This window comes from Theobroma umbraticum, unplaced genomic scaffold (assembly GCF_002168275.2).
Source record: "Theobroma umbraticum cultivar Fairchild unplaced genomic scaffold, ASM216827v3 scaffold_20.0, whole genome shotgun sequence".
Taxonomy (NCBI): Eukaryota; Viridiplantae; Streptophyta; class Magnoliopsida; order Malvales; family Malvaceae; genus Theobroma; species Theobroma umbraticum.
The window spans coordinates 6,792,178-6,808,199 of record NW_018397266.1 but is presented as its reverse complement, the minus strand read 5'-3'; the positions used below and the strand labels follow the sequence as shown (position 1 = coordinate 6,808,199).

Genomic DNA, 16,022 nt, shown 5'->3' with positions numbered 1-16,022 from the left:
CCAGGACCTACCTGTTCCTGCCCGATGTGGGAAGAGTGGACCTTTCCTCGTCACACTAGCATCAGCTTGAAATAATCATATGACCAACCTACTATAATTTTCTTTCCCCTCTGTTTCCTTTTCTCTCCTTTGGGATTGCCCACCCCGTCACACCAAAATTCCAAAATGGGCAATTTACATCTCAACAGCATTGATATCATGGGATTCACAAAAGTGGAAAGAAACAGGTATGATCATGGTGTAAATATCGAGATCGGCAGAATATGTACAATCATGGCATTAGCAAAAGTAGAAAGAAATATCATCACAATTCAAACTTCAACAAACAAAAGTTCCCAATCACTACACATAATTCAAGTTAGGCTTTGCAGCAATCACGGTGCGCTCCTTATATAATCATGCTTCTGTATCTGAATTCAAACAGAAATACCTAGGCATGAGAATAATGTTCAAAATGGCCACCATCCAGAAATGACAAATAATGCTAAACTAGATTTTAACCTGCATCTTTGGATGTTTCTGCCTGGGTAGTTGAGCACTCTAAATCAAGTTGCTGTACTGATATTGCGCAGTAGTCCTATACATATAAATAAAAAAAAAATTAATAGAAAAAAAATACCAAATGTACAGGCATGAGGTGTTATGGAAATTTTCAACTCTTTGGCATTCCTATGGATATGGAATGAAATTCCTTAAGCAAACTTATCATATACATTAGAAAAAATAAAAGGAAAACTCCTTTATTAATCAAACAACTAGTTGGCTCTAAGATATATGTATCACATACATTTCTTTCATTTACAGAGATACTCACAACATTAGCACGTGGTTGCGATTCAGAGCAAGCTGACAGTGGAGAACAGGCAGACTGAACACATCATTGCAAAAAGAATCATGTTTCTTGCTTTAACAACTGCCAATATTTTGAATGTTTTTTTTTGTTAATATTTAGAACAACATAACTTGCCTCTGAAACACAAGAATTGGAAGCATTGTTTGCTTGCCAGTGGTTGCCAGTTGAATTATACCCCCGAGATAGCTGCAAAGCTGAATTACAAATCCCAAAAAGAAAAGGGTTGCTTCAACAATCAATGAAATCATGCTTGCCACCCATATAAAGAGATCAAAATAATGCAGATATGGGGAAACAAAATTTTCTCATTCTCAGATGGATTAACAATGACAATTGCTTTTGCTATAGAATGGAACTAAAAATATAGGTCACTGCATTACATGTAATTGAAGCAACCGCACAGCGATTAAAAACCCATGAAAGAAAGAAGCAGAGAAACATAGCAAGCTTGTGGAACACCACCTGTAGTAGACCTAGCAATTCGTGTTTTCGTGTCTTAAACGTGTTAGACACAATTAAACACGAAACACGTTAAGGTTAAACATGAACACAACACGAATAATACTCGTATCTTAAATTTGAAACATATACACGTATATATTTGATAACCGTATAATACGACGCAACACGATTAACATGTTTGTTAAACGTCTTAATATACGACATGACACGATTAATAACAAGATTAACATGATTAAATAAAAATATTTACAGTTAAATATAATTTTATCATTTAAATTTAAAATCAATAATTATAAAAATAATTATAACAAAACAACATAATAACAACATAAAATATAACAAAACAAAAATTCAAAATTAGGGTTTGGGTATGGCATAATTACATTATTATCTTTATAAAATTTAAAAAATTTATTAAAATAATTGTTCAAAATTATTTAAGTAAGGCTAACATAGTTTTTGCCAATTAATGTTTAATAAGTTGATAAATGTGTCACATATACACGTTAAACACGATAATACGATTAAACATGTTTATACATTTAACCATGATAACATAATTAACACGAGTAATTAAACGTGTTTAAACGTGTTACTTGTGTCTGAAATGTTAAGACACGCAACTTTTCGTGTCTTAAATGTGTCAGACATGATTAGATACGAAACACGTTAAGGCTAAATCCAAACCTGTTTAACCCTGTATCTTACTATGTGGTGTTAGCATATCGTATCTAAAATTGCCAGGTTTAACCTGTAGAAACTCTTTCCCTACTTTTGTGACTAGCAAGCTTAAATTGACCTCTCCATATATGTTAAATTCTCTTTCAGAGATGCATTCTCCATGGACACAAGACGGATAAATTATCTCCCGACATAATCAGTCCTTTTATGACGAAGTCTTACCGCATTTATGTTGGAGGGATGAAAAAGTCAAATGGGTGACAGATCAATACCTCTATTCTCTGCAGCATCCATGCAGCAAGGCTTATAAGGAGATTGTTCAGCACTGTCTCTAACTGTATCTCGAATCCTGGTGGGCCAATTACAATACAAATAACTAAGAACAAGGTAGCAAAGAAAAAGAAAATTCATTGCTAATATCATTTTTTTCCCACTCCAATATGGATGTCATTTTGCCTTTACAGTCTATCTTGAACGAACCCAAACAGTAAAAACTCAACAACTCATGGGAAGCATAAAACCGGTATGCATATACATGCATATGCATCCATGTAGGTTGTAGAGTGTAGACATGTAAAGAATTGTCTAGACCTATCAGGAGGCATATCACATATAATGTGCATAAAATACTTTTCTAGTTCATAGAAAAGCTTGATCAGAAAGACCTGACAATCCAGTGCATACAAATTTTGAGATAAATGTACATGTAAATTATGAAAAACATTTTTTTCTGTAATAAATTTGTCTTCTATCAGAGCACATACTAATATATTTAAATTTGGAGAGGTATGCCCAATTTCAGGAAAGATGTTCATTTTATGTAATTCATTATACCGGTTATCTTCCTTTGGTGTAACCATTTTACACTCTTCTTGAGTTTCTAGCATCAAGGAGAAGACCCTTCTATCCTGCCACATAAATCAATAACATCTCAGATAGAAAACACAAATGGGTGATAGATCAAGCTATTTTGAAAGTTTAATCTTTTGCTTCTTTTTCCTTTCTTTCTAAGGAGAAACAAAGTACTCGACACAAAGACTCACAAGGAAAAAGTTGTCAGATGAGAAAAGAGGCTCAAATTGGTCAAGTTGCTGATTAAACTATTCAATTTATAGGTTCACTGGAAGAATCCCAGAACCAAGTCTCAAAGATTATAACTTTAAAATGGTCAGTTGGATATTAACACGAAGAGAAGTTTACAAGCCACCATCAAAATATAAAAGGCTCCTTCTTCCCATGGCAAGAGGTTATTACACTAAAGGCAAATGTTTTTAGACAAATCCAATAGATTTCATCAGTAAGGTATTTCTCTATATTTTACAGCACTAGCTATGATGTTAGATAGCTTATTAAACGGTTAAGACTTAAGAATAAAGTCCATTTCTTGTTTCAGCTTTGGGAACAATATGCTAAAAGTCAAATTAAGTCTTCTTACCTCTTCATTCATATTTGCAACAGCATTCTGAATCTTCTGTAATATATTTGCTAAACTTGTCACCTCAAAATGCAATGCCTGATTATAAAACCATCTGGAGAAGTTTAGAACAAATTCACACAGAGAAGGATGTCAATTGAACAATTCACAGCATAAAATTGATACCTCTTTTTGAGCTATGAGATTCTGTATGACTGTGTCTTTCGCTGATATGGTTTTCTGAAGGTATGGTTGTCTAAGGAAACACAATGATGAGAAATTTCTTTAGTTGAAATCGCAAGTTAATTCTTCTGAAACAAAAAAAAAATGATGCATTTATCTTCAAGACTTGTGTGGATATCTCTTCAATTTGAGCTCGGCTGCAGTCACTAATATTTGCTACTTCCAACTGCGCTTCTAGCTCTGAAATAATTTTATTCTTTCTTTGAAACCCATATTCATCATTTTTCAGTCTATTTTCTAAGTCATGGATCTTTTCTGCAAAAATTAAAAGTAAATCCAGTTCAAATAGACAATAAAGAAGGTAATGATTCTTGTTGATTGCATAATTTGTCTTTTGTGTTGTATCAGGAATGATTGGATTTTGAACAAATATAATTTGAGAGTACTAGAGCACCCAAGTTATTAATAACATATATAATGCAACCTCCTCCCCTTTTCCTTGGAAGTGATAAGAAAATAGTACAGATCAATTCATGACTCACATAGGTCTCCAAGACAAGAAAGATTTGGGCATGATTTCTTCTATTTTCCCAAGGAGTAAGTGTTGGAAATAGGTATGTGTCCAACACAGACACATCCTATCTTCTCTAGTTTTTCCTGCATACTCCCAAAACCCATGCCTACTTAATAGTGTTGGATATGTGATCGACATGGGTACTATAGAAAAAAGGAAGAGTCAAAGAAACATAGGTTTTCATACTCCAAAGTGATGGGCTGAATAAAGCAGGTAAATAAGAACTCGAAATTACCAACAAATGCTTTTTCAAATGCAGAGACCTGATCCATTTTTCTCCTTAATCCAGACACTAAACACAGCAAACAGTGTTAGAAGAATACAAGAACTGCAACCTCAGAATAACCATTGAGCATGTCATTGTACAAGATGAGGGTAGTTATGAAAAAGGAAATAGATTAAACAGTTACATGCCTACTTCCTCTTTTTCACTCACAATTCTTTGCACATTATCCACAACTTGCTTCACAGAGAATGCCTCCTTTTCTATTGAATCAAATAGCAATAAATGAGAGTTTATTTTCTCAGACAGGACAGTAAGTTTTCTATCTCTAGCTTCAATTGACTGTTTCATTTCACAAGTAGATTCCTGCACATAAAAGTTAAGCTGATGAATAATATATAAGTTGAATACGTTTTCTTGACATGATTAAGTCTTCAAAACAATATAACTATCTCATACAAAACTTAAGCTCAAAAATAGCAATAACGAACACTATGAGCTAAACTCTGAAATGATATAAACAAAAAACGATTAAGGCATTACAGAGTATCGATTCTTTGTGCTCGGGCATCAATTTGGTCATTGCAATATCAATTTACTTCACAAAAATTATAACGAATTAACAAACACGAACCTGGTAAGCATTAACAAAACTATCCCTGGACTGAAGCAGGCTCTGGATGGTCCCTTGTAACTCTTTTTGCTTGTTTTCAAGCAAAGCGTTGTCGTTTTGAAGGTAACTCACCTGCAGCAACAGCATCTATTTCAACCTCTAACAAAGAAGCATTTTCACGAGCATCTAGAAGAAGGCGCGAAACGAACTTGGCTAACCTTTCTTTCAAGTTTTTGCTGTGATTCATTAGATGAAGCTAATTCGACTTGCAATTCTTGTATCCTTCTACTGTATTCCTCCTCGGTTTGCTTTTGTTTCTGCGTCCAAACGCCAGGTATCAGTTTTCCGGGCAAAGAATATTTTTATTTTTATTTTTTAAAAAAAGAAATCAAGAAATTGTAACATGAAATTTAACCTGGATTAAGAGATCGATTTGCTCGGTTGCGCAACGTTCTCTCTCCTATTAAAAAAATATTAAGAACATGAACGAGAGAGAGAGAGAACTGCAATGGCGATGGAAAACTGGAAGAAAAAACACAAGGCCTTACTCTGAGATCGCGAGATTCGGTGACGAGAGCTCGAAGCTGGAGCTTGAATTTGGACAACTTGAGCAACTCCATTTCCATTTCTAACTTTTCATTAACTCGCATCACCTTTATTCATCAAGCAAAAACAAATTGGCCTTTTTCCTTTTCCCTTAACTTTCCCGCCATCGAACAAAGTTTATTACATTAAATTGAATCGAACAAGTTTTAAATTATATGATTCAGGATTTGGCCGCTATAATTATTCCCTAATAATGGTACAATCTAGTTTTCGTACCTCAAAATCTTTATATATAAAATTACACATAATAACAAGATGCAAGCCAAACAAGATGAAATGATCAAATACCATATTTCGTTAGACCATCAGCGAAAGAGTTTCTTTCTCACGAGATGTCAACAACAATAACATCCCAAGTGATCACAGGAGTGCGTCTAACTTGTAAAAAATATTCCATTTGTCTTATGGCCTTTGGTCAACATTACATTACCAAAAGATTGCTTTAGAGTCTTGCACACTTTGGGGACCAAAAAATATGCCTACAAGATAGCCCTTTGAGTCTCCCCAAAACTCCATCACAACGGCAAATTTTACAGTAAGGTCATCAGATCTATAAGATTAAATTATAGTGATTGATTTAAAATCTATAAAGAAACTAGTAAACCAATTTAACTGGTAAACAAAAACTTTTCTTTTTTATGGACTCTTTTTATGCCTTATTAATAGAAATAATTTATTTGCATTTCTTTTATTATTGGTTGAAATTTCATATTATAAATAGCATTATCATTATAATAAATCAAAAAGTCAAAATTAAAAATATATAATAATAAAAATAAAAACATATGCAATTTAAAATTGTCATTAAAAAACGTAGACATAAAGTTTTTAAAAGTTATGATTAAAAATCTTTAACGTAAAACAATAAGAATTGACATAAAAACTCGTAAAGGTAGAATAACTAAATTTAAAATCTTAACATAAATGAATAAAAGTTAATGTAACAAGTCAATTAAAAAATTTAATTTTAATAAAAAATAAATATTTAAACTTATATTCTCAAACTAAAATTGTTTAACGATATATAAATTTTAATTTTTAAATAAAAATAAAAATAATAAAATAATTATAGTTCAAAATTGATAAAAATAAGCCTAGACGTAAAAACTTATAAAAGTTAAATAAATAAATTTTAAATCTTAATGTAAATATGTGAAAGTTAACATAACAAGTCAATTAAGTAAAAAACTCTAATTTTAGTAAAAAATAAACATTTATATTTATATTCTGGAATTAAAAGTATTTAACAATATATAAATTTTAATTTTTAAATAAAAAATAATAAAGATAAAAATAATTATAGTTGAAAATTAACATAGAAAAGCCTCAACGTTAAACTATAAGAATTGATTTAAAAACTTATAAATGTGGAATAACTAAATTTTAAATCTTAACGTAAATGCGTGAAAGTTAATGTAACAAGTCAATTAAGTAAAAAAAATCTAACTTTAGTGAAAAATAAATATTTAAATTTATATTCTCGAACTAAATGTGTTTAACGATATACAAATTTTAATTTTTAAGTTTTGACGTAAAACTGTAACAATTGACGTAAAAACTTATAAAGATGAAATAATTAAATTTTAAATCTTAACGTAAATGTGTGAGAGTTAATGTAATATGTCAATTAAGTAAAAAAATCTAATTTTAATGGAAAAAAAATTTAAATTTATATTTTTGTGCTAAAAGTGGTTAACGATATATAAATTTTAATTTTTAAATAAAGAATAATAATAAAAAAATTATAGTTCAATATTGACATATATAAGCCTTGAAGTAAAACTATAAAAATTGATGTAAAAACTTATAAAGGTGAAATAACTAAATTTTAAATCTTAATGTAAATATTTGAAAGTTAATGTAATAAATTAATTAAGTAAAAAAATTTAATTTTAATAAAAATATAAACATTTATTATATTATCAGACTGAAAGTATGTAATGATATTCAAATTTTTACTTTTAAATAAAGAATAATAAGAGTAAAAATATTTATTGTTCAAAATTGACATAAAAAAGCCTTGATATAAAATTATAAGAATTGACATAAAAACTTATAACGGTAAATTAACTAAATTTTAAAATTTAACGTAAATGTGTGAGAGTTAACGTAATAAGTTAATTAAGTAAAAAATTTTAATTTTAATAAAAAATAATCATTTATATTTATATTATCAAGTTAGAAGTATATAACAATATACAAATTTTAATTTTTAAATAAAAATAATAAGGATAAAAATAATTATAGTTTAAAATTGACATAGATAAGTCTTAACGTAAAACTGTGAGAATTAATGTAAAAAACTTATAAAAGTGGAATAACTAAATTTTAAATCTTAACATAAACGTGTGAGAATTAATGTAACAAATCAATTAAGTAAAAAAAAAATCTAATTTTAGTAAAAAATAAATATTTAAATTTATATTTTCAGACTAAAAGTGTTTAACGATATACAAATTTTAATTTTTAAATAAAGAATAATAAGAATTAAAATAATTATAGTTTAAAATGGACGTTGAAAAATCTTGACGTAAAATTATAAGAATTAACGTAAAAACTTATAAAGATGAAATAATTAAATTTTAAATCTAAGATAAATGTATGAGAGTTAACGTAGCAAGTCAATTAAGTAAAAAAATTTAATTTTATTGAAAAATAAATATTTAAATTTATATTCTTGAAATAAAAGTATTTAACAATATATAAATTTTAATTTTTAAATAAAAATAATAAGGATAAAAATAATTATAGTTTAAAATTGACATAGATAAGTCTTGACGTAAAACTGTAAGAATTGACGTAAAAACTTATAAAGGTAAAATAAATAAATTTTAAATTTTAACGTAAATATGTAAGAGTTAACGTAATAAGTTAATTAAGTAAAAAAGTCTAATTTTAATGAAAAATAAGTATTTATATTTATATTATCGAGCTAAAAGTATGTAACGATATATAAATTTTATTTTTTAAATAAAAATAATAAAGATAAAAATAATTATAGTATAAAATTGACATAGATAAGTCTTAATGTAAAATTGTAAGAATTGACGTAAAAACTTATAAAAGTAGAATAGCTAAATTTTAAATTTTAATGTAAACGTGTGAGAGTTAATGTAATAAGTCATTAAGTAAAAAAAAAATCTAATTTTAGTAAAAAATAAATATTTAAATATATATTCTTAGACTAAAAGTATTTAACGATATATAAATTTTATTTTTTAAATAAAAAATAATAATAATAGAAATAATTATAGTTCAAAATTGGTACAAATAAATTTTGACGTAAAACTGTAATAGTTGATGTAAAAACTTATAAAGGTGGAATAATTAAATTTTAAATCTTAATATAAATATATGAGAGTTAACGTAACAAGTCAATTGAGTAAAAAAATTCTAATTTTAGTAAAAAATAAATATTTAAATATATATTACTTCGGCTAAATGTGTTTAACGATATATAAATATTAATTTTTAAATAAAAATAATTATAGCTTAAAATTACATAGAAAATCTTGACGTAAAACTATAATAATTGACATAAAAACTTATAAAGGTGAAATAACTAAATTTTAAATCTTAACGTTAATGTATGAGAGTTAACGTAATAAGTTAATTAAATAAAAAAGTCTAATTTTAATAAAAAATAAGTATTTATATTTGCAACGATATTCAAATTTTTATTTTAAATAAAAAATAATAAAGATAGAGATAATTATAGTTAAAAGTTACTATTGAAAAGGTTTGACGTAAAGTTGTAAGAATTAATGTAAAATCTTATAAAAGTGGAATAAAAAATTAAAATCTTAACGTAAATATGTGAGAGTTAACGTAACAAGTGATAATAATAATTTTTATTACATTAATTAATTAAATATAATTTTAATATTAAAAAGGAATAATATTCTTATAGTTTAAAGTTAAAAACAAAATAAAATTAAAACTTAAATAACTTTTAAATAAATTTAAAAATTATTTACATTGTTATCCTAAAATGAATAAATTTAAAATTATATATATTATTTACCTGTAACCTGTTAAACAGGTTTTTATTATTTTTTAAAAATTTTATTTATTGACCTTACAATAAGGTTAGACTTACTGTAGCATACACCACAACATAACTAGTTGGTCTTGTATTCCCAATTCATGGAAATTCCGAGATAAAATTCACATTGTGAGCAAGTGGTAATAATTGTAGTAGAAACTAGCAATAAGACACCACAAATACCATATGTTTAACAATAACAACAAGCAATCACCAAATACCATATATTTCGTAAAAACAATCTAAGTAAATATCAAACAAAGCATTAATCTAGATAACCTACAGCTGTGAAGACCACCAATCAATCAATTAGCCTTCAATTAAGTCAAATAAGGTCATCATTGAAGCAACTTTATTTTCAGAACAAAACAAATAAAATAACAGTAATCAACAATCAAGGATAAAGGAAAGTAATACTCGACCAAAGCACTTGTGGATTGCTACTCAAGAGTTACAAGTTGCAAAATACCCATAAAAGTTACCTTTTCTTTGTTTTGGGTTTGTTCAATTTCTCGATCTGTTATAAAATTTGTTGTTTTTGGCAATTTTGAGCCATATGTTCCAAACATTAGTGGCTTCCTTTTTTATCACCTTATTCCTATTGATTAAATCTCCATTGGTTTTAAAGGCATCTACTACAAGGCCTTGAGGATTTAGGGAGAAAGCCTTTCGACTAAAGCTTCTTATGCGTTTTTTCTTAATCTTTTGAATCATCTTGCTGCCTTAGTTTGGATGTCTCATTCAATTAGATATGTAAAGCACATATTTGAATGGATGGCTCTTTCTTCATCATTACTTTTTGTTGGTGGAGAAATCTTTCTTGTTGCAATATTATTTAAGGCAAAAGAACCTGAGTGGTGGTGTTCAAATTTGCTTTGGGATCGAATTATGGGTTTTAGTTGAATGGTTTACACCATTAGGAAATAGACCTTTGGGTTTACACCACTTAATAATTGGGTTCACAAGCAAGGTTGACATAGGTATGTTGGTCACTAGGTTCATGGTTGAGTTCAAGACTTTAGTCCACCTCAACTTGCATGGACTTCAAAATGGATGCTGCATTGGTTAGGCCTGCACACATATATTCAACCTGCACATCAGTTTGATTTGCCTTGGCTACCGTGGGCTTTAAGAGAGATCCATTATTGACTTAGCCCATGCATCAATGGTCGACCTGCATTTTAGTTGGACTTGTGCATGAGACATAAAGCTCACCATAGTTTGACTTAAAAATTGCTCCATTGTGGTCCAAGCTTGGGCTTGTCAACTCTTGTGGACTTAGATAGGTTACATTGGAATTAACTGATTAGGAATTTTAACCATGGGCTTCAATACCATTTGGTTCACTATAGTGGCTTGGATTAAGTTGGATTTTCGATTCATGCTACTCACCTTGATCTTTTCCTTAAGGCTTATGAAGGACTTCATCTTTTCCTTAAGCCCCTTGCCACATGAAGGCTTCTTATCGAAAGCTTTAATTCTTTTTAGCTTATCTAGGCTTAACAAAGAAGAAGGTTTACTGTAAGACATTGCCATAAGCCTTTTGCCTTTAACTTCATGAGGGATACATTGGTTGTTATACTTATCATTCTTTCTATATGTCATGCTTACATTACTCTGATTACTACCACCATGAGGTTTAGATGATGAATTGAAATTACTCACATTTTCTTGCCATCAAGACCAACTAGGAAAATCAGTTACATAGTTAGGGGAGTACTCTTGCACATTTATCAAAAAGATTTTGTTACCTAGAGCCAAATGCATGCATTCATTAATTGTTTGCAAAGTGTTAACATCAATTAGCATGGATGCCCTTTCAAAAGATTCCATCTTTAAGGTTTCATCCCCTGAATAGATAAGACTCCCCTATAAGCTTACAATGTCATGAAAAATAGTATTATTCCATACTTGTAGGGGTAAACCAAGATAAGAAATCCAACTTCTTGTAGACAACATAACACTTGAGTTCCAAATCTCAATCTTGTGAAACCACTTTCCCAACTAAAACCACTTTTCTTTTTAGCCTTCCCTTAATTGGGATTTTCATTAGAGAAAATGAGATAATTGAATCCAAAAATTCACTTAATAGAGATCCCTTTCTTTCCTTCTTTCTACATCAAATAAGTGAGAGTATCAAGTTTATAGTGATTTTTACAAACACCTGTTAAACTTGTTTCTAACCAATGTAGTTGGAATATAATTTATGGTTATTGGTGTTCTGTGGGTAAGGCAAGGCATTCTTTGACAAGGGTGAGACATTGTCAGACTAGTTTGGTGTGACTTTAGTGAGAAATTGTAAATAAGACTTGCCTTCGTTATTATTTGAGTGAAAACGTGTTGTAACAAATAAATTGAAATACACTAGAAGTGGTAAAAAGGAAGATTGTAATAGCCCTTGAAACATAAGTGCTTTCATGGCAAGTCATGAGGAATAAGAAATTAAGTAATAAGTGGAGAAGGTGGTAAAGCACAACGAATGTACAGAGCTTAGTAGAAAGAATATTTAGAAAAGCTTTAAGTAGGTTCTGAGAGTAATCTTTAATGAATTTTTTATGTCTCTTAAATTGCCAAACTCCCATATTTATACTAAATAGAAGCATTTTTATAAAAGTTGTTGGTAAAAGGAGAACACTTTTAGGGAAACACTTTTAATATGGAAGAACGTGCTTGTTATGGGAAAAGCACATTCACTAGGAAAAAACAACTTATTGGACGTTATGGGAAGAGTACATAATTAGATAGTGCACATAAGTTTTGGGTAGTGGAGTAGTGACATTTAACAATGTGTCACATGTACTCTTCAGAAAGAAAGAAAAGGTAAAGCACATGTACTTCAAGGAAATATTACGAAGAAGTTTTATTAATTATGTCCATATTTAAGCCACCAAACTAAACTCAAGAACATCCAAGCGTGAAAATAACTCGTGAACCCTACCATTCTTTTTGAGTTACTTTCACTTTCCTGTGTGACATGACTTTTCCATGCTTGTTCTTATTCTGTAAAACAACACTTAAAGAAATAATAATAAGCCAAAATTGGGGTGTCTACATTTTGCTCATTGCATATGAATTCTAACTATAGAACATTCTTATGCATAAATAAAAAGAAGCAATTTGAGTTATGTACATAAAATAAGAAGAAGTAATGTAAGGCAATGCGTTTATAATTTTTTTTCTTCTTCAAAACAAAGAATAGCCAATGTGCCAAAGTTGTAAAACACATTTTTGTACCTATTTCCCTTTAAAGCGATATCTTATTTAATTACAACTTTTATTGCTTTTGATTTAGGCTTCATATCTTGTATACATTCTTAAAAGTCTTGGAAACATCTAGTGTAAAAAAATTACAAATTTATGCATTTAGATTTTTCTTTCATTACAAAAATAGCTAGGACGAATGGAAACAATTATGAAAGAAAGATGGTGGTATATAAAAGTTAAAGGTGTAAGACAAAAAAATGTTATTATTATTATCATTATTATTATTATTATTATTATTTTGTTGCACAGTATTATGTAGTTAAGGACATCCAATTGGTAGCATTACACACTTGACAATGTCATTTGTGCATTGCGCACTTGGAAATGTCACCTATGCGTTATGTACTTAAAAACACCACTTGTACATTATGCACCTGAAATGTCATTTGTGTGTTACATACTTTAGAATGTCGTTGAGTATTACGCATTTGAAATGTCACATGTATGGAGCATTACACACCTAGGAACATCACCTATGCGTTACTCACTTGGAAAGTCACTTATGTGTATAGATCTTTTTACCTTTGCTTGAAAATTTTATTATTGGGAGATAAAGAATTTTCATGCATCAGAATAGTGTGCTAAATCGTAAACTCCTATCTCATAAGGTTTTATGGATCATGATAATGAAGTTGTCTATTGAATTGCCATGTTATTGCTAAATGGCATTTTGAATTCTAAGATTATGTAGCCTTTGTTACTGAAACAAGTGGAAGAACTCTTTTCATTGAAGAATAATGGGACAAATGTAAAGGCACGCCTTGTAAATCAGCACGATAGTAAAAACACTTGACATTAAATTGATTGCTTGATTGCCCATTACATTGACATGTTATTGCTAAATTGGATTTTGAATTCTAAGATTAATGGATTATTTGTTTGGTCGGGAAAATAAAATATGAGATTTAGTTTGGATTTAAACACCTTACATTTATTTCTAATAATAATAACGATAATGATGATAAAAGCTTATAAGAAAAGATTGTAAAATACTAATTAGTAAGGATATATGAAAGGATAATAAAGGTTCTTTTCAAAAATATCCCTTATGCATAAAGTGTTTTCGAAAATAGCCTTCCTCATAATTTTAATTATTTTAAACTAAGAGAAATAAATTTTGGACAAATTTACCTTTAATGAAACTGACTCATATGTTTGGGTCTGCGGGTTAACTCGACCCATCTGTTAGGGTCAAATTTTTAACCTTTGTAACTCCTCAGTACTCCTCAACAGACCATTCATCTCCGTCCAAAGCATCTTTGCCAGAGCATTCCTCGATAAGTCAACTTTCGAGCATTTTTAGTGATAAAATCATTTTAGAGTGGTTTGAGTATAAAGGTAGTCATATTATAGAATTGAAATAAAGTTCACATTTCGTGCTTCAGTTAATTACCATAAAATTGTATTTTTTTTATTTTTAACCACATTCAGAAAGGTAAGCATATTCTTCATGTTCATCATTTCTAGTTTTTAAGTATAAATGTAGGCATATTCTTCGTATTGTTGTTGTTTGAGGTTATTGAATTTAAATTTGAATTTGGTAGTGTTGGAGGCTTTTGGCTTGAATGTTGAGGGGACATGCATGACTGGTTTTAGGCATTAGAAGTAGGGGTTTTAGACATTAGAAGTAAGGGTTAGGATTTGCATGAATGGTTGATAGGGCAAGATGACTAGTGTTAGGCTTGACATGACTGGTTTTAGGCTTTGTGTGACGAGTTGATAAGGCTTTGCATGATTGGTTTTTGTCATTGCGTGATTGGTCTTTAGGTATTGTCTGACTGGTTTTTAGTCATTGCGTGACTGATTTTTAAGGAATTACCTGATTAGTAGATAGTCATTGCATGACTAGTTAATAGGACATTGCATGACTGGGTTTAAGGCATTGTATGACTACTTGATAGGGTATTGTGTGATTGCTTTATAGGGCACTATGAGACTATTTTCTGTAAGGGATTGTGTGACTGTTTTCTATTTTTTTTTTTGCTTAACTTTTTATGCTTTATTATGTATTTGTTTTGTTGCTTAATAATCCATGCTTCACACGTGCTTCAATTATCTTCTTTCATGTATGTAAAGATAGTAAAAGCTAGTCATTATTTTTTTTTTAATTTTCCCTGATCATATTTGCTAAATGAAAATGTTATCTGTTTTCTGTTGCAGATGGCCAGATCAGAGTAAGTGAACTTGGAAGTGTTGCTTCATGTGTTGAGGGACCAGTGGGGCGTCAACCTCAACATTAACATCCACTATAAGTGGACGTAACTGCTTATCATACACGAGGCTCTACAAAAAATAAATGAGTTTGACATGATGAAAAGAACATGCTTTTGGATGTTGATGGACGTCAAATCTGAGAAGAGTTTATTCTGCTCCAATCTCGTGCATAATCTACTATTGTGAAGAATCAATCAACCTAATGACATTGAGGGTGAGTTATGGTTTGCCATAGGTAATACCAAGGCTCGATTCTTAAAGTGTAAGTTCTGCTTGGTGATAGGAATCAAGTTTGGCCTCATGCTAGTTGGTATTTTTAGTCCTTATGAAGCTATCCCTTTAAGACTTCACTTGTGATACTAGGGAATTGAGAACCAAGTGAAGCTCCAACATATGTTAGATACGGTTAAAAGAAGGCAGTTTGATTAAGGTGGAGATTTGACAAAGATGGCCTTGCTCTTGATTGCGAACAATATTTTATTTGGTGAAGATTACAAACGAGTGGTGACTCCGTGGCTGTTGTCGCTAGTCGAGAACATCGAACGGTGGAATATGTTCCCATAGAGCACCTATGTATGGAGTTTAATTGTGGATTACATGTTAAGGGGCTTTCAAGTTCCACCAGTGGTATCGGATCAAAAGAAACATTACCACCTCCACAAATTTGTATGGGCGATTCAAGTAGTATGCCTTTAGGTTTTTCATTTTCCTTTTCACATAAGATTTTATTAGATAATTATAATGTTTTACAATTGACGTGCAATTCTTGGTGTTGGAGACGATGTTTGAGATCCAAAGCTAGTTTAGATCCCAATGCCAGTCTAAAGACACTTATCCAAGAATGTTGAAATGGCATTGACATAAGAGGCTCATAAGTTGTGTAACTTGAT

The 16,022-nt window shown here is 29.8% G+C and overlaps 1 protein-coding gene across 1 annotated transcript; it reads right to left on the bottom strand.

The window, feature by feature from the left end:
- Positions 1-253: 253 nt before the first annotated feature.
- On the bottom strand, positions 254-6,030 carry LOC110423248 (RUN/FYVE domain protein). The gene is made up of 16 exons (XM_021437410.1): positions 5,898-6,030; positions 5,552-5,656; positions 5,419-5,463; positions 5,222-5,320; positions 5,025-5,135; positions 4,582-4,756; positions 4,403-4,459; positions 3,772-3,908; positions 3,597-3,656; positions 3,432-3,509; positions 2,831-2,904; positions 2,269-2,345; positions 968-1,047; positions 815-868; positions 502-577; positions 254-410 (listed from the first exon to the last, which is right to left on the bottom strand). The coding sequence occupies exons 1-16, from the start codon at positions 5,898-5,900 to the stop codon at positions 397-399; spliced, it is 1,245 nt and encodes a 414-aa protein (XP_021293085.1). The 5' UTR covers positions 5,901-6,030; the 3' UTR covers positions 254-396.
- Between the last annotated feature and the right edge of the window lie 9,992 nt (positions 6,031-16,022).

What these genes read in the sequence shown, in the direction of transcription:
- LOC110423248 (XM_021437410.1), bottom strand. An exon ending in CCGAATCTCGCGATCTCAGA is followed by an intron (nt 5,464 to 5,551) that starts GTAAGGCCTTGT and finishes TTTTTTTAATAG; the next exon opens with GAGAGAGAACGTTGCGCAAC. An exon ending in GTTTTGTTAATGCTTACCAG is followed by an intron (nt 4,757 to 5,024) that starts GTTCGTGTTTGT and finishes TTTTATGTGCAG; the next exon opens with GAATCTACTTGTGAAATGAA.